The 17,453-nt window shown below is 33.5% G+C and overlaps 1 protein-coding gene across 5 annotated transcripts in view; it reads right to left on the minus strand.

The window, feature by feature from the left end:
* Window positions 1-17,453, minus strand: part of LOC109595347 (uncharacterized) — a 46,497-nt gene that overhangs the window by 3,477 nt on the left and 25,567 nt on the right. For 3 of the 5 annotated variants that reach the window (XM_049963573.1, XM_020010687.2, XM_049963571.1), the window contains 8 exons: window positions 9,515-10,809; window positions 4,632-5,604; window positions 2,655-2,675; window positions 1,933-2,324; window positions 1,107-1,544; window positions 736-1,047; window positions 490-608; window positions 120-173 (listed from right to left, as the gene is read on the minus strand). In XM_049963573.1, the coding sequence (XP_049819530.1) occupies window positions 120-173; window positions 490-608; window positions 736-1,047; window positions 1,107-1,544; window positions 1,933-2,324; window positions 2,655-2,675; window positions 4,632-5,604; window positions 9,515-10,799 (3,594 nt within the window). In that variant the 5' untranslated portion in view covers window positions 10,800-10,809. The remainder of the gene's footprint in view (window positions 1-119; window positions 174-489; window positions 609-735; window positions 1,048-1,106; window positions 1,545-1,932; window positions 2,325-2,654; window positions 2,676-4,631; window positions 5,605-9,514; window positions 10,810-17,453) is intronic. The other 2 variants (XM_049963572.1, XM_049963574.1) reach the window with 2 other exon arrangements.

A 17,453-nucleotide genomic window follows, 5' to 3' on the forward strand; every position in this document is an offset into this window, starting at 1 on the left:
TAATGAAATTATATAAAAAATATTAATTCAGATCATTTTAAGGTTTAGTATTAATTAACACGTCACAAAAACACATTAGTAACTAAATGTTAATTTTGCTTCATGCATGTAAAACCTACCTTGGTTTTAAGTCGTTGGACTTCAAGCTCGGACATATTAAACTTTCGTTGAGTCTGGATAAACACACACAAATTAAATCAAAATTTCATTTTACATTCGAATGTTACATGTATCGGGAACAATAGAAATGTGTACTGTCTGTAGTACTTTGTACAAACAAAAGCCAATTATCAAATAAAAATGAAATAATAGTTTAAATAGTTTTTATATGTTTTTATGATGGGGCAATATTTGTTATCTTTTACTTATTAATTCTAAACAATCGAATGAATTATGAAAGGACACACAAATTGCAAACAAACAAACAAAAAACAAGCAAAATAAAACAAAAACTACGTGAAAACTAAAATGTTTAAAATTTTGTTATACCTCTTGCAGCAACATTCGCAAAGATTCCACGTCGTTTTCTTGTTCATGCTCAAAGAGACTCTCCTGATTTCCGGTAGGACTAGTGGGACCATCACTGACACTTGTGTTAGCAGAACCACCTAAACATATCATTGTCATTATGTATTTAAAATATGATAACTATAATTTCTAAATAGACGATAGTTTTCATTTACTATCTTATCAAATACAACAACAAAATATTAAGCAACAGTTTAAAATCCACACCTGTTAATTGAACAGTACTGGCATCACTAGCCTGTTGTTCGGCCTCTAACATCCTTTGTCTTCTCTCTTCTCTCTCCTTATCCGCTTGTAGCGACTGTTTTATCAGTTGTGCCACTTCGCTGTTCTCTGGGTCACGTTCCCTTCCAATGCTGAATTTCACCAAACCCGAGGTGTTTCTCAAGACACTAGCGGCGTAAGCTTGAGTTACACCCACTAAACTTTTGCCATCCACTTCTATAATCTGATCGTTCACTTGGATTCTTCCGTCTTTTGCTGCTGCACCGTTTGCGGTAATTGTTTTCACAAAAATCCCTAGAATTACAATAAAATTAGGTTTAACTTATTTTTTATATAAAAAATGAAATACGGACCTAATTTTTCCAAACCTGCATCCGCACCTACTCCCATGCCAATAATACTCAGCCCCAACCCTTCGGGGCCTTTGACCAACTCCACCGGGAACACATCCATCTTCTCCACCCTCTTCTCCAGCTCATACTCCGCAGAGGCGGCCACAGGATCGACGTCCTCGTTCCGCCTGTCGTAGTCATTGATGCTGAAGGTGGAGTAGACCTTCATGGGATCTGTTGAGAAGATAACCTTGGTAGGTTTAGGTATGTAGATGGGGTACTCGAGCTCGTCATCCTCCTCCTCTGGGGGCAGACCGGGGACCTCCATCCAGAAGTGACCGTCTTCGTAGTAGTGGACGCCGTGTTCCACTCCGATTATACGTGTGGGAACTGGAACGAAATCCTTTTCCTCGGATATAGTTTCGATGTTGTTTGCCTCCGAGATGCTGGTTACTGAATCTAAAAATAGAAATCAATTAATAATGTTACATAAACAATTAGTTTATTTCAAATTGTACTACGTACATCAAAATATTTACAATTAAATTTTCATTATTATCATTGAACGAATATTTTTTCAATTTATTCAACATATTCATATTTTATCTGTCTAATTCCAAACGTTGAATATTCAAAATCTGACAAACAAGGATTTGCATAATTCCATAAGCAAAAGGTCAACCGTAAACCAAAACGGAATGCGCGTCCGACTAAATGCCGCTTGTGCACGTGCACCGCAAAATAAAAATAGAGCGATTTGTTTGCGCGACGATGATGTTTTGTCGATACCATTTTCCACAATTAGGAATTACGTATTCAACGCTTGTTAAATGCACAAACCACCTACCTATCAACCCTGAATCTGAGGCGGAAACACTAGCATCAAACTTCGACTGATTAATGCCATCCTCGTCCTCTTGTGTAGAAATGTCCAAACTGGAAGTGGACTCGTAGTACTGGGACAGAGGTTCAACATCCTTGTTCTTGTTCTGGTTCTCCAGAAACTTCTGGGTCATGGACTCATTCAGTTCGTCCAGGGCTTCGGTAACAGACTCCTCTTGAAGGGACGGGGGACCGCAACTGTCGTTCAACGATACCGGTCCGGAAGAATCATGCACAGAAGCTGTGATAGAGTCGTGGAGGAATGAGGAAGTGCTGTTCGGTTGGAACTTGTTTTTTTCCTTGTTGTGCAGCAGCCTTGTCACTTCTTGTGCCTCTTCGTCTGATAGTAGATCAGGTCTAGAAATAAAAATCAAAGTTGTCAATAGAGAATCTACATTTTGATTAGTAGTGTAAGTGATACAATGACGTGAAATTAAATTATGCATGTATGCAACTGCAAATTTTACCTAAACATAATTTATCTACATGTCCTAATTATAATAATGCAAATTTATTAGTACAAAGTAAAAACGAACGAACAGAATGCATAATTGATTATTATTTTACATTTTTCACGTGGACTATGCAAGCAGAACTATCGGACAAGGCAAATGAAGTGCTATGAATTAGTCTTTTATTTTTACAGTAAAGGATGATAATAGGACTTAAAAGCATAAAAGTACTCACCTAGATTTTTTTTCCAAAATTCTATTGGAAGAAAGCGAACATGAAAAAATATAAAAAATAAATTAGTAAGAAAAACAAAATTGTGGTGAGTTAATATAAAATAGACAACGTGTGTAAACTAAATTTTGTGATAAAAACCATGGTGTAACTTACTAATTTATTGATTAGTTGGAAGCTTTCAACTAGAAGTACAAAAGAAATAAATAAAGTGGTAAAAAATAGAAAAAAGTTGAAAATTCTACAGAAGAAATGTGCAACCTTTCTGATACAAGTGTTTATAAACATTTCTTTCAGTTTTAAAAATAAATATAGTGTACAAAACTTGATTGTGCATATCCCCTAAAAATTATTGAATTTGGCATTAAAGTATCGGATAAAAGTGAAGCTTACCTTTACCCAAGATGTTATTAACAAATTACGAGATATTTGATATTGTATAACTGATATTTTGTTTGAGATTTTAAGAAACAAATTTTATATCATTTATCAAACAAATTATGGACGATTAAGATAAGTTTGTCAAAAATCATATATTACATTATTTCGAAATTTAGCAAAAATATTGTTACATCTTAACATAAATTATATATTTTTTCAGTTTATTAACCTCGACATTTTTAGCTGAAGATAATTTATCATTAATTATATATTTTTGAAAAACTTGATTTTTTTTTATTAAATAAAAAAATCTGATTTTTAGCTTAGTTCAAAAAGTGTAAGCAATTTTTTATTTATTTATTTAATATATTTAATTATCTTAAAAATATATATCACCTAAAAATTTTGAGATATGTTTAACTTCAAATGGAAACCATTATTGAATTTGGCTTAAAATGTGAAGATTTTTAAGTAAAATGACTAACGAATTTCGAGATATTTAATATTGCATAACTGGTATTTTATTTTGATTTTAAAACCAAATTTAGTATTCACACTTACTCAAAAATAACAACATAATGACCAATTTTCAAACAAATTATCAATGATTAAGATACATTAATAATAAGTTTATAAAATGTGTGGCCAGCTTTAATATAGTCACTTAAAAATATTTTTCAATAGACTTTATAGGCAATATTAAATTATCTGAAAATTTAGGAGAAATATTTTTTATCTTAACTAAAAAAAAATAACTATTTATATAATTTAAATATCTCAAAGTTCAGTAGAAATATCTTAGCTAAAGGTAATTTAACGTATCACAAATTATGTATTTTTGATTTTACATATATTAAAAAAGTAGCAAATATTATCTCAATATATTGATATGTATATATTTTAGAAACTTTAATGAGAAAAAAGTATACGAAGAAAGTAGTTTTTTATTTTAAATATTATAACATTTGGGGGTTCTGAACAAAAGTCACTTTTCACAGATATTTCGGAGAGTTTGAAAAAAATTAACTCAAGAGACAAATTTGGGACACCCTGTACATTAAATATAAATGGCAGAAGTAGAAAGATTTGTTATAAAAAAGATTGTATAACTAAAATTGTATAGAAGAAATGTGCAAATAACTGAAACCAGCATTTATATACACGTATTTGAGTTTATTAAAAAAACTTCATTGTAATTATTTAAATATCAGAAAATAATCAAAAATAATGGAAGTTGAATGCATCAACATAATCACTTCAAAGATTAGCTTCGAGATCGTTATTTAATAATAAAACTCACAATGAACTTGTTGACGTCTACACAAAGAAATCTTATATTTATACGACCCCGTTCTAAATTAAGGAAGTTGTTAACGTTAATATAAATGCATTTCTAAAACAACATACTCATTCAATATAATAAATAAATAAAGTAAACTACTCTAGATAACGTAGATATAGTTAAGGGCACCACATGCTAATTTGTACAAGAAAAAAGGCATTCAACTGTATCAAGCCGTGATACAATTCATTTAAACACCATCTAAACTAATTAAGTGCTTTTGTGCATGCAACACTAACTATAAATTTAACACTTACTTAGAGCTAAGCAAATTTTCGGCCTCGTCCGGCGTCATGGCTTCAGCCTCCGTCGCCGGTTTCTCACACTCTTGTTCATTATCACTGGCATCCGCGTACTCGACGTCGTTCAAATCCAAGATGTTCGCCTCCGATCTCTGTATGTCGTGAGCCTTCACACCCTTGTCCGCCGTCTGAAGCACCTCCCGCGCTATTATGAACGGCTCGGACTTCGCGCTGTCTGTCGCCTCCGACGCGGCACGTTCCTTTTGCAGAAAGTTCTGACAGTTCCGTTCGTAGCTCTCCTGACTCTCCAGATCCGACACCACCGTATTCCTTATTGCACTGGTTTGGTTGTGGTACATTACGTCGGAGTCGATGGATTTCTGGGGAACGACCGTCACCTGTGAGGTGTCCGAGTCGGTGGACGTGGTGGACTTCTGATGGGGCACACCATTCTTGTACGGCACCGCGTAGGACGCCTCCGAGTCCGTGGACGAGGACTTCTGGACGTGCTTGTTGGGCACCGCGTACTCCACATCCGGATCAATGGGCGAAACTGACTTTTGATGCTTCTGCGGCACCGCGTACTCGACTTCCAGCGGTGCGGCATTCTTGCTCTGGTTCTTGTGCGGCACCGCGTACAAAGCTTCGATCTCTTGCTGGGTCAGTTTGCCGGGCACCGGTGTGGGACTGGGTTCGGAGATGGGTTCCTTGTAGTCTTCGGGGGAGTTGTCGGTGTAGACCAGCGGTTTGTCCTCGTTTATCGGGAAGTCGTAAATGGACTCCTCGTGGGGTTTGAGTTTGGCTTCGATTTTGGGCGAGGGCTCGTTGAAGCCGCCCTCGTCCGATGTGGTGGTACTTATGACGGATGGCGGTCTGCTGCCCAGGCCCGCCGCCGGAATGTTCAACGAAATACTGGATACTTTGTTTCTTCTTGGCACTACAACGATTTCTTCAGTCTTATTCTCATTTTTTCTTGTGTCATTGTGATCTGCAACGAGGAATTTTCAATTAAAATAAACTTGGCTGAAATAAATAATTTAATTGGAATGCCGGCGAATTTATGTGGCCGGATCGGACGTTTCCACAAACTGAGCCATAATAAAAGTGTCACCTTCACCAGACATACGCGAAAAGTTGCGGACAACCAGCTTTTCCCATTTAATCGCGAATTCATTGGCATCCAGTCAAGACGTATGTATTTTTGAACTTTTTTTATACACTTCTTTTTGACCTGGTATTTTTATTGGGGCGCATTTTTCAGCGTCCAAACTCAGAACAAAATAATCGACGGTAACTTATCCAAAATGTCGTGGATTCAAAATACAGCATGGTAAATTTATTGTAGCCAACAATTTACAAACAAACCTTATCAAAACTCCAATTCACGTCAACAGACGACAAATTAATAGTCATGGTGGAGGCAAAAATAATTCAAAACCGAATAGAATAGACGTATCTATAAACTGGAAACATTTCATAGTACTTTTTCAATGGTTTAAAAATACCGAAACATTAACAGGTGTATTTTTCTATCATTAACAAAGCGGTGCATTAAAATCTAAAGCGTTCTGGCAGTTCTGCTGCCTACCACATGTTCAAACTGAATAATAATTACAATTTTCCGGCGTATATACGCATAGAAATGAAAATATACACTTCCCCATCGGTTACGTTTCAGTATATCTTGTCTTTCATCATCCACGTGAACATCACCACCCATAGCTTTTAATTAAAAATTTAATTAAGCGCGTCTGGACGAAAAGCGATGATCTATTTTAATCTAATAGTAAATCTAATAGGCTGTTATGATTCCTTTGAATCACTAATGAGATGAGACGCGTTATATTTAGTCCGGTGTAAATGGGTGTGAAACCGAAGAAAATCTTTCATTGATGCACTTTTGTAAGAAAATTTTTTGGTTTCCTTAACCTTGACGGGGCCTTGCACAATAAAAATAGAGTGACCAGACTGATTTATTTGGCGGAGGAACCCATAGTATAGTTCATAATCGTATTTTTAAATAAACTGAATGGGATATTTTTTTGAAGCTTATTCATTGAGATGGCAACATCACTAACGTCGTTAATTTTAGTCAAAAGCTAAATAATACTGTTAGGAGTGCTTGTATGTTGTGCAGTACAGCTTTATTTACTTTAAAAATTGAGTTAAATAATAGTTTTAGGTAAATATTGCCGGAAATGCAAAGTCAGAGAACGAGGATTATTTAGGAACAGCGAAAACACAAACAAAAACACTGCGTGCAAAACCCGGCCGCAGTGAAACTGGTCTCGATTTAACTCCAGAAGCAGGAAATGCCTTGTTACGGCGTCGAAATGGCGAAGAGGACAAACCTGAACAGTCGATGCACAAGAGTCGCAGTCTAAGGCACATTTTACCGAAGTGCCTCACCATTTAGACGAGGTCGGCGTAACTGATGGGACACTCTTAACTAAAGCTACAAACTAAAATTAAAAAAAATAATGAACGGACTAGAGAGGCAAAAATGACACAGTGCCGAAAGACGTTGGGGACCGGCGTTTCAAGTCTGGAACGGAGTCATTTTAGTAGCGCGTAAAGTAAGAGAAAAGCATAGACTAAAGACTGCCTCTACGAAATACGGTGATCTATAAATAAATTCCAACAGTCCTACACAGTTCATTTTTGTTTGCGTCCGATATTTGTTCCTTTTTCACGCTGCCCACATTGCCAATTGACTGTCACTGACTCGGACTCTTACACGTAAGTTCCGAAGTTTCGATGGTCGATCAACCGTCGGCCCACCTGAACGCCGTAGTACCGTACTGATTTTCCGCAATGCGAAAAAAAGCTGGAAATCACACGGCGATAATTAAGAAGGAAATCTGACAAATACCTTAGACATTTCTGAGCTTGAGTGTAGCGAAGTATCTATGTCACAGCAAAACTGAAATCAAACCCGCGTAATGAATGCCAATCACGGGCGTTAACTGAATGAACGGGATGCAGTTATAAGATTACAGTATATTGGAAGAGCGACGAGAATTATTTAGTAATTTAAGTGTTTCAAACCGGAAACACGAATTGTTGCTTGGCAACGGACACCGTTTGAATTTAGAAAATGTACATAATTTATGAGAAAAATATTAATTCACTACTAGTTTTTCGGTTGTGTACTTCAGAATAATATTTATGATTTATTATGTTAACGCCAATATAATTGTCCAAAATAAACCAGATATATATAGTTAGGTAGATTTAAATACACGAAAGGTGTTAATTTAATTTTAAACGACTATAATTAACCAAGAATTACTAATCTCTTTAATGTATAGTTACTAAAAATAAACATGGATAAAAAATTCATTATTATTCAATGCAGCTCTTGTTTGTCTGGCACTATAAATAATCTAAATAAATACAATTATTGAAAGTTCATTGTCTCAACACGGATGATGTTTCTCCCGTGTGTTAATATCTGAGAGTACATAAAAATTATTTAAAAAAAATTATCCGCAATGTTACTGTATAAATTACTGTATATCTTATATCATTTGTATCACAAAAAACATGCAACGTAATATTAATTATTCCTCCACATAGTAAATAACTCAACGCGCACTTCAGGAAACGCGTTTGATTTGAATAACCACACTGATGAACCGACTTGTACTTGATCTATGAATAGATCTGTTTTATCCAGGTGTAATCTGTGTTGCATATCAATTAGCACCAGACACTGAACACAGATAAAATCAGTTTTTACCTACATATCTATGATGGTGTGCAAATATTTAGCAATGAACAACATTGTCATGTGGCGTTGAATATATTTCAATCCTTGAAAAGTGTAGCTGCAATTCCGGAAATTGTTAAAATCGAGATACAATATTTGAGGTATTATTCAAGATTTATCACGAATGTAACACACTTTTTTCCAATGTAATTCTTAATTAAGATTTTATTCTTTTTTTGTTTTTATTATTTATTGGAATAATTTTTGTATTCAAGATACTTATCAATTTGAATTTGATTTTCTATGAATCCAAGGAAAGGTACGCTTTTCTCTTCTATTATTTAATAAATGTATTTAATATCGAAAACCAATTTCAAACGTAATATTCTAGGATCTATCACAATGTAAGTAAGTTATTATCAATAACATAATAAATTAATCAATATTTTCTTTATTTTTTGTTTCTATTTGTTATGTAATATAATAGCAGTTATTCATATACCAGTTTATTGACAGTAATTTGTGGATTTCACATACCAATTATTCGCCAGTGTTGATAACATTTTTATTTTTAGGTTAGATTATTTTAGTATATGTAACTTGTTCGAAAACAAACTTTGTTTACAAGTTGGTAATATTGGATAATACAAAAAGTAACTAAATGGTCACTAGAAAATCAATGAAAAATAGAAGTTTCTTCTTCAAAATGCAATATTCGAGATATTATTTTTTGATTTTCCATGAATTGAGAGAATGTTTATACTTTTTTATTTGACTGTTAAAAAATCAATCTATTATTAAAAATTAAAATAAATTTATTTTAGAAAATTAATTTTTGACATATTATTCTTAGATTTAATGAAAACTATCTAGTTTGTACGCATCTCAGAGTGAATTTACTCTATTTTTTGTTACTACTAAATTAATGGATTTGTTATGAAAAACCGTAACATTCATAGATTTACCATGATTGCAAGATAGCTTGTTTAATTCTCGTAATTTAAGAAATGAATTCATAACAGAAAATCAATATTTGACATTGAAAATTTTTTAATAGGATAACATCCGTGTGAAGGTTGAGAAACGAACCCATTTAAATGATTTATCGGAAAACGTGATATAAAACATAAATAACTGCAATCGCAAGATTTAAAAATCATAATATAAATATGTTCAAAGTACTCACGATTATTAAATGATTTCTCATTGCACTCTTGTTCCTGCTTCTCCTGCTCCGACTTGAGTTTACTGGGACTGCTTGGCGGGCTCAGCGACGACAAGCTGCCCGAAGTGGCCGACAGATTCTCCCTACTGGTGTCGTGATCTTCCAGGGGTGACTTGGAAATTATGAACGACTGCGGGGCCAACAGTTCGTCGTTGCTCCTGTCCGCCGGGCTATCCTTGAACAAGCACTTGGGCACGATAGGCGGCGGCGGCGACCCATCCTCCTTGTCAATGCTGTCTTCGTATCTGTATCTCCCGGCATCATTCGACAGGTTCAAACTGGTGGTGCGCGGCTGCTTGGGAGGCGCCTCTTTGGCAGGCGAGATCGTGGGACTGGTCACCGGGCTCCTGTCTTTCTTCGTCGGACTTACGTACGTTGTGGGGATCACTGAGGCCGGCCTCTCCTTCCGCACGACGTTGGTCCTCCGCGTCGCCTCCGATCTGCCCGTGGGTGATGTGGGCGAAGTGGGCGGACTCCTTATCCTGTTGTTGAAGGACGCGCTCCTCGTCGCTGCCGAAATGGCCTTATTATCACAGTCCCTGTTGCCGTTGTTCACCGCCAGCTTCACCTCGCTGTTGTTCGGGTCGCTGTTGTACCGGTTCGTGCGCGTTTTGGAGAAGTGCGAGGTCCAGTTCCTCTGCTTCTCGATCAGCTCCTTGCTGTTGAACTTCCGTTCGGGCTTTTCCGGCTTCTCCGGCTTCTTGACCACGTTCGCATTAGTTCGTTCGCTGTTACCGTTCGTCTTTGCACTCTTGCACTCGTCCGCACTGTTATTCGCATTAAACCCGTTCGTTTTCTTCGTTTTCTCGTTATCGTTCAGTACTGGCACACTGTTACTTATCACCGAGTCCAGGCTTTTCTTCGCCGGCGGCGACGGCGACCTGGACGTATGCGACTTTGTCTCCCTCGTCTCGCTATTGGCCGAACTGCTTCTGGACCTCGAGTCCAGGATGCTGGAAGCACTCTTCGTCGACTGCAACGGTATGATCCGTTCGCGACTGTTGCGGTTCTCTTCGCCCAGCTTCTCGAACAAAGCACGGGCATTGTTGAATCGCGTCACGTGAGACTCGGTCCTGACGACCGTCACGGATGGCGACTCGTTGTCCAGCGACTGGCTGTGGACCTGCTTCTGTTTTGCCTTGATGGGTACGATGATTTCCTCCTTCTGGGCCGGCATTCTGTTCTGGAAACGGTTCGCAATTTCTGACACTTTCGATCCGCCAAAACGCGGTTTCTTATCATCCATGTTGGGCTATCTGAAATGATAACAAAATTTACGATTAAACTTGATAATCACTAAATAAGTGGAAAACAGATAATCCGTGATCTCTCACTGATTACATAAAAATGACTAATATATTATTTAAAATTATTAATCCAATATATACTTTTTGAATTAATACCAGCTTTAAAAATAAGTTTACTATTTATAATGAATTAAATACTTGTAAACTTTCATTTGCGGAACTCACATGATTATATAATCTTTACAATAACAATAATTTCCCATTGATACTTTCATACCAGAAAAATAAAAATTGATATAAAGCTATTTTTAATATGTGTATTTTTCTCTTAATTACCTTCTAATAGTGAATTCTTGCTTTTTTGAAATAGTTAAATAAATACTCCTGTATTTTAATATGATTCTAAAAATATAAATGAACCAATTACATAGAGAATTTATTGTTATTCACCTAGGAATTAAATGGTGTGAAATAAAATATTCCAGCTTAACATAACTGATATATTGAATACTACTAAACCGTCCCACACGTGTCATTAACATATCAACGACCAAATATGGGATAGACGACAACAGGTTAGTATGAATTTAAATAAATCGAACATGTTAACTCAACAGCGTGGGATTATTATTGAATATTAAAGGCTAATAATGAAAAAATTATGGAATATTTTTATGTGTATGGAAATTATTATGGATTTTCATAAATTTGTAATCTGTTTATTTTTAATAATTGTACAGAGTAACCAATTTAAGATGGAAATATCAACGTAATTTTATTTATTTAAAAATTGATTCTTTATATACTGAACAAGAAAGAAATTGACATAAAAACTGTTTTCTATGTGATTAATGTACTATAATTTATTACAAATCAGATTCTTCTAATGAATTTACTTCTAAACAGTCAAAAATATTCAAGAATAGCAAATAGTGATATAACCTAAATTAATAGTGTACATGTGTTAAACTTTTGATCTTATTTGAATTTGGTCAATAAATAGGTGTTATTACTATTTATTGACATTAATTTGTTTAATATTTTTACCATTTGTTCACCAGTGCAGTGAGAAAAAAATTAAAAGATTACTACTACAAATTACAAAAAATAAAAGGTTATATCTTTGAAATATATTATAATATTTGAGGTATTATTCTTTGGTGTTCCATGAGTGCGTGAAAATTTGACATTTTTTCTTCTTAATAAATACATTTATTATCGAACCCATCACAAATGTAAGATAATTTTTATCAATGTCATAATAAATTAATCAGTATTTTCTCTATTTTTTACTATTATTATTAAATATAATAACTGTTTTATACACACAAATTTATTCGCAGTAATTTGTGTTTTACATATACCAATTTTCCGCCAGTTCTGTCTTAAAACTACAATATTTGAGGTGTGTACTTTTTTCTTATATTATTTAATAAATGTATTTATTATCGAATACCATTCTTAAACGTAATATTCTTGGATTTATCACAAATGTGAGGTAGTCTTGTCATAAAAGATTAATCAGTATTTTCTCTACTTTTTTGCTTCTTTTATTAAATATAATAACTGTTTTATACACACAAATTTATTCGCAGTAATCTGTATATTACACATACCAATTTTTCGCCAGTGCTGGAAACTTTTTTATTTTTAGGTTTAGATTATTTTAGTATATGTAACTTGACGTTTGTAAACAAGCTGTGTTTATAAGTTGGTAGTATTGGATGATACAGAAAAGTAACTAAATGGTTACTAGAAAATTGATAAAAATATGAGGTTTTATCTTTAAAATATAATATTTGAGGTATTATTCTTATACTTTTGATGAATGCAAAACAGTTTCTAATTTATTTCTATTATTTAATAACTAACATTATTATCTAAAACCAAATTTAAACGTTATTTTTTTTTTTTTTTTTTTTGATTTATCACAAATGTAAGACAGTTTTTACCAATGTCATAATAAATAACAAAAATATCAATATTTTTTAGATTTTGTTTTTAATTATTTAACATAATAACTGTTTAATTGACAATAGTTTTTGTATTATTATACGTACCCCTCTTGCCAGTACGGGCAACATTAGATTATTTTAGTATAGGTAATTTGTATATGTTTGATTATTTAAAACATCGTGTTAATCATCTAATAACCTGAATCACTCCGAACACTCAACAGATTTAAATTGCCAAAGGAAGAATTACAGTCAAACTTCGATCACTCAATCCGTGATATGCCAGAAAAAAAATTGAGTCCTTAACTAAAAATTACATACCCTGGAATGAAGCAATTTGCTTCGAGTTATCAAAACTTTCAGTTATCGAAGTTCGACTGAATATTCTTATATTTTTTGCAAAAAAACCACTGTAATTTTCATAAATTTTCAGTGAATTTTTTCTCATATCAATTTTTATCACTATAAATGCTGTAAGAAATAATTAATAGTACAAGAAAATGAGTCTTTAAGATAGAACGCCCAATATGTATATTACACCAAGATAAACCAGATAACGTTCCTAATGAGGAGCTGTTAATTAAAAATAATAATTAATCAAAGATCACGTCATTTACAAACTGAAAAGGCATTTTTTCATTTTCCTCATTCTCACAACAATTACATCGTAATAATCACTTTCCGATCGAAAGCAGAAATTACCTTTAACGCTTCCCCAATCGAAAAAATGGAAAGTCTTAACCGCCGTAATGTTGCCAAATAACAAACACGTTTACTCCAACCATAAAAAAATGCACCGACGATTCGTTCAACGCAAGTTGCATCGGTTCCGTTGCACCGGCAACGCCGTCCATACGAATGCTATTGGCCGACATTGCTGGAAGAGATCCTTTGCAAGAGTTCAAGGCCGTGTGAAACGATTCCTGATTAAAAACAAACGCCGTCTTCGCCGAACAAAGGGCGTCCGACAAGTTATACAATTAAACAAACGCTGCGACATAAATTCTGAACGCGAACTGGCAAAGACCAAGCTGAAAAATGTGTTGTCCTCAAATCAAATTATCGATCACCAAACCTCAAAGCGGAAACGCAGAAATCGAATGCCGAGTACTCGCGTGACTCACAATTATTTCGCACCGAACCGAATGCATCATTACACGCGTCCGACTTGAAAAAAAGAAAAATCCATAACCCTTCCTTCGAACCACCCCCCGTGTTTTTGCCGACGGCTCTTCAGCTTTTGTACTGGGCGAGCGTAAGGTGGAGTGGCTGAAACGTCGGCTCCAATTAAAGGGACTCGACTCTTTTTGTGTTTGTCGTTGTGGTGAGATGCGATTAAGGGAAGCGTGGAGAAAGTGCGATTATAATTTTAGACGTTCACCGAATAAATTTTAATAATTAATCGAGTCGACGGCGCCGCCGTCCGGACCGGAGCGACTCTCACGATGTTCCGATTCTGTGGTTCGATATGCATGTAATTGATGGATTTTCTGTGTTATTAATTTTAATTATTGGCCGTGCAAATGGGCAAGTTTAAAGAGGATTATGGAGGATATGTTGATACAAATGTCCGTGGGGCAGAACGAAGAACATTTCGAAGCGATGGGTTTCACTGTGACTTTCAAATTTATGACGGAATAAAAATGGAAGCGGGCAACGCCGAATAAACGCTTAAGCCATTTACGGTGTTAGTAGAACGTATCGGATATGCATATGCGGTGGCTGGTTCGGGTTTTTGGTGTTTGCCAGTCAATTTCGGAACCGTAAATTGTAACTGTGAACATTTTTGTAATTTACCGTAGGGTTTAACATGACGGAGCAGCGTGAAATAATACAGATAACACTATCGTGACGTTTTAATTAAAAGTAGTAAATCTTTGGCTTTTGGATAAATTGTTATCAGTTCTTGATGGAAATATTTGACTCCTTTAAAAGATATCACATTATTTAAATAAGCTGGTGATTGGGTTTAACGAATACGTGTAATTATCCCTAATTGGAACAGGAAACAATTAGTAAGATTGTTAGGAAAATCTTTTTAAAAACATTAACCAGTATCTAATTCTCTAAAATTGATAAAAACTCCCTTTAAAATATAAATATACATCTGAGTCACGTTTAAATCTTAAAATTTTTATTTTTTGAAGTGTCATTTATGGAACTAAATTATTCAACTACAATGCATAATAATAACTCATTGCAAGTTTTATCAACTGTGACTAATTGAAATGACAACCGCCTTTCTTTTTATATTCAAGAGATTTTAAAGGTATAGTATATTTTTAGATGCTGTAGAACACTTAGATAACCATTTTAGGTTAATAGAAAAAACTTACTCAAAGTTTCTTTAATGAACAGAAAGACGTTCTGCTTTTCAGAGACAGGATTACACGCATCAGTGACCCAAAGGAGGTCTCAAAATGTTAAATGGGAAATTCTACCTCATCCACCTTGCAGTCTAGATATTTTTTCAAGTGAATATTATGTATTTATATCAGTGTCTTTTCTTCTGTTCCAAGAACAAATAATTTTTTCATGGCATCAGTTTGCTTGAACAACATTGCAGATTACAATGTTTTATTATTTTAAATTTTAACGTTAAAAACCTAAATCACTTTCCTTGATATCAATTATTAAAAATTATGAAAATTGTGTTACAAACACAAATTTAATCGCTGTAATTTGAGCTTTATTCGTATCAATTCTGTGCCAGTTTTGGTAACATTTCTATTTTACAGGTTGGATATACATCTAGATTATAGTGGTGATTATTTTCTTGAATAAAAATTATTTTAAAGAAAGTTTTGTCAATTTAAATTTTAAAATTCTAAATTACTCTCTCTGGTAGCAAATATAAAAAATTATGAAAATGCTATTTTTGCTCAACATGACTCACACAAATTTGTAATTTAAAACCCTTCCAAAATATACATATTTATTAATAATGAATCATTTGTGTGACGAACCGGAATATTATGATAATCTATGTCTCACAAAGAAACTAGGCCAATCCAATCAATCCCGTGTATCAATCGAAATAATGTTTTTCTAGATCAGTGTCCCTCCATCGATTACAATTCCATTCCCCCTAGCAGAACAGCACAAAATCAGTCCGGCGAACATTCGTTGCACTTGCAGGGTACAACGGGCAATGAGCGTCGAAAAAAGTCCCGGAGGGGCCCGACACGCTCGATAGTTTGGCGGGTAGCATCTGGGGTTGTTCTTCACTCGTCATCGATTTTTCGCAACCCTAACCGAACGCAACACGGATGCACTTGTATTGTCTACCACCCCGCAATACGACAGATCTTAATCTCTTATTGTTTTTATGAAACATTCAATACACGTCATGTTCATACTTTTTTTTATTATGTGAGGAAATTATATTTTATGTAAAGGTTAAGGCTTTCGTGATCATTGTTTGAAGAAAATGAAATTATATTTTATGTTACTATTATGTTATATTTATACGTTTTGCTTCAAATTGTTATTTTTATGTACTAATAAATGTTTTTAAATGTTTATTTTTATAATTAAATAATTGTTTAAGAGTACAAAACAACAGTTAATTTATTATTCACTCGAAAACGTCTACGTCTCACGTAGCGGCCCTTGAGGTGACAAATGCGACTGTCCAGAATGAATAATCCATAATTGCATGCAAATGCGGTTTTCTGGGTCCCGAACTAATTGGACACATTTATAACAACGGTCTCATTTGGCGTTCGCAAAGAATTTTTTATACTAAAATATTTGCTTTTCGTTTGTAATTGTTTTTAGCAACATGCTTTCCATTTGTCGTTTCCAAGAAAATGAAAAATCAGGAAATTCTTGGCTTTTCGAGTGTGTAAAAACATTTATTGTTATTTATGTAATAAACACCTTAATAAATATTAAGAATATTTTAAATTGTAACAATTATAAAATATATATTATCAAGTAGCAATTTATTTAATAAAATTTAAAATATAAATATTGCAGAAATTCTTGTTGATAAGAAGATAGAGAAAGTTAAAATTAAATGTAATAAATTATGATTTTTTTATGTTTTTTTATAAATTAATGTAATAAAAAATTAAGAGAAATCATAGAAAAATACTTTAAATAATAGAAATAAAATAAAAAAATTACTTGGCTATTAGCATAATCCATTTTTCAATTAAATTTGGTAACTTTTTATAAGGTTTATTTAAAGGTATCATTAAAATACAAAAGAAAATATTTCGAAATAATGAGAACATTGAGATAAATATGTTACATTTGCCGTTCTATGAAGAACATTCAAATTATAAATTTTATAAAAAATAATGGCCTAATAAAATATTGAAATGAACTGAATAAATATATTAAAATTAAAATTTATTCATTTATATATATTTTATTACAAATTCAAGTAAAAATTAAAAAATTTTGAAACAGGAAAATTTTACATAAAATATGATAAATCCAAAATTATTACTGAAAAAATCATTAGCTTATTATGTGAAACCCTTTAATCTATTTTTCAAGATTTAAATTTTAATAAACATTTATTTTTATTCTAAATTTTCTTTAAAATATCCTAAATGGTGAATATTTATTTTAAACAAATATATTTTTAAACTTATTTCCTTTTTAAGAAAATATATTTTTAAATTATAAATTTTATAAAAAATATTGACCTAATTCTAAAATATTGAAATGAATTAAAAAATAATC

This window comes from Aethina tumida, chromosome 2 (assembly GCF_024364675.1).
Source record: "Aethina tumida isolate Nest 87 chromosome 2, icAetTumi1.1, whole genome shotgun sequence".
In the NCBI taxonomy this organism is placed as follows: Eukaryota; Metazoa; Arthropoda; class Insecta; order Coleoptera; family Nitidulidae; genus Aethina; species Aethina tumida.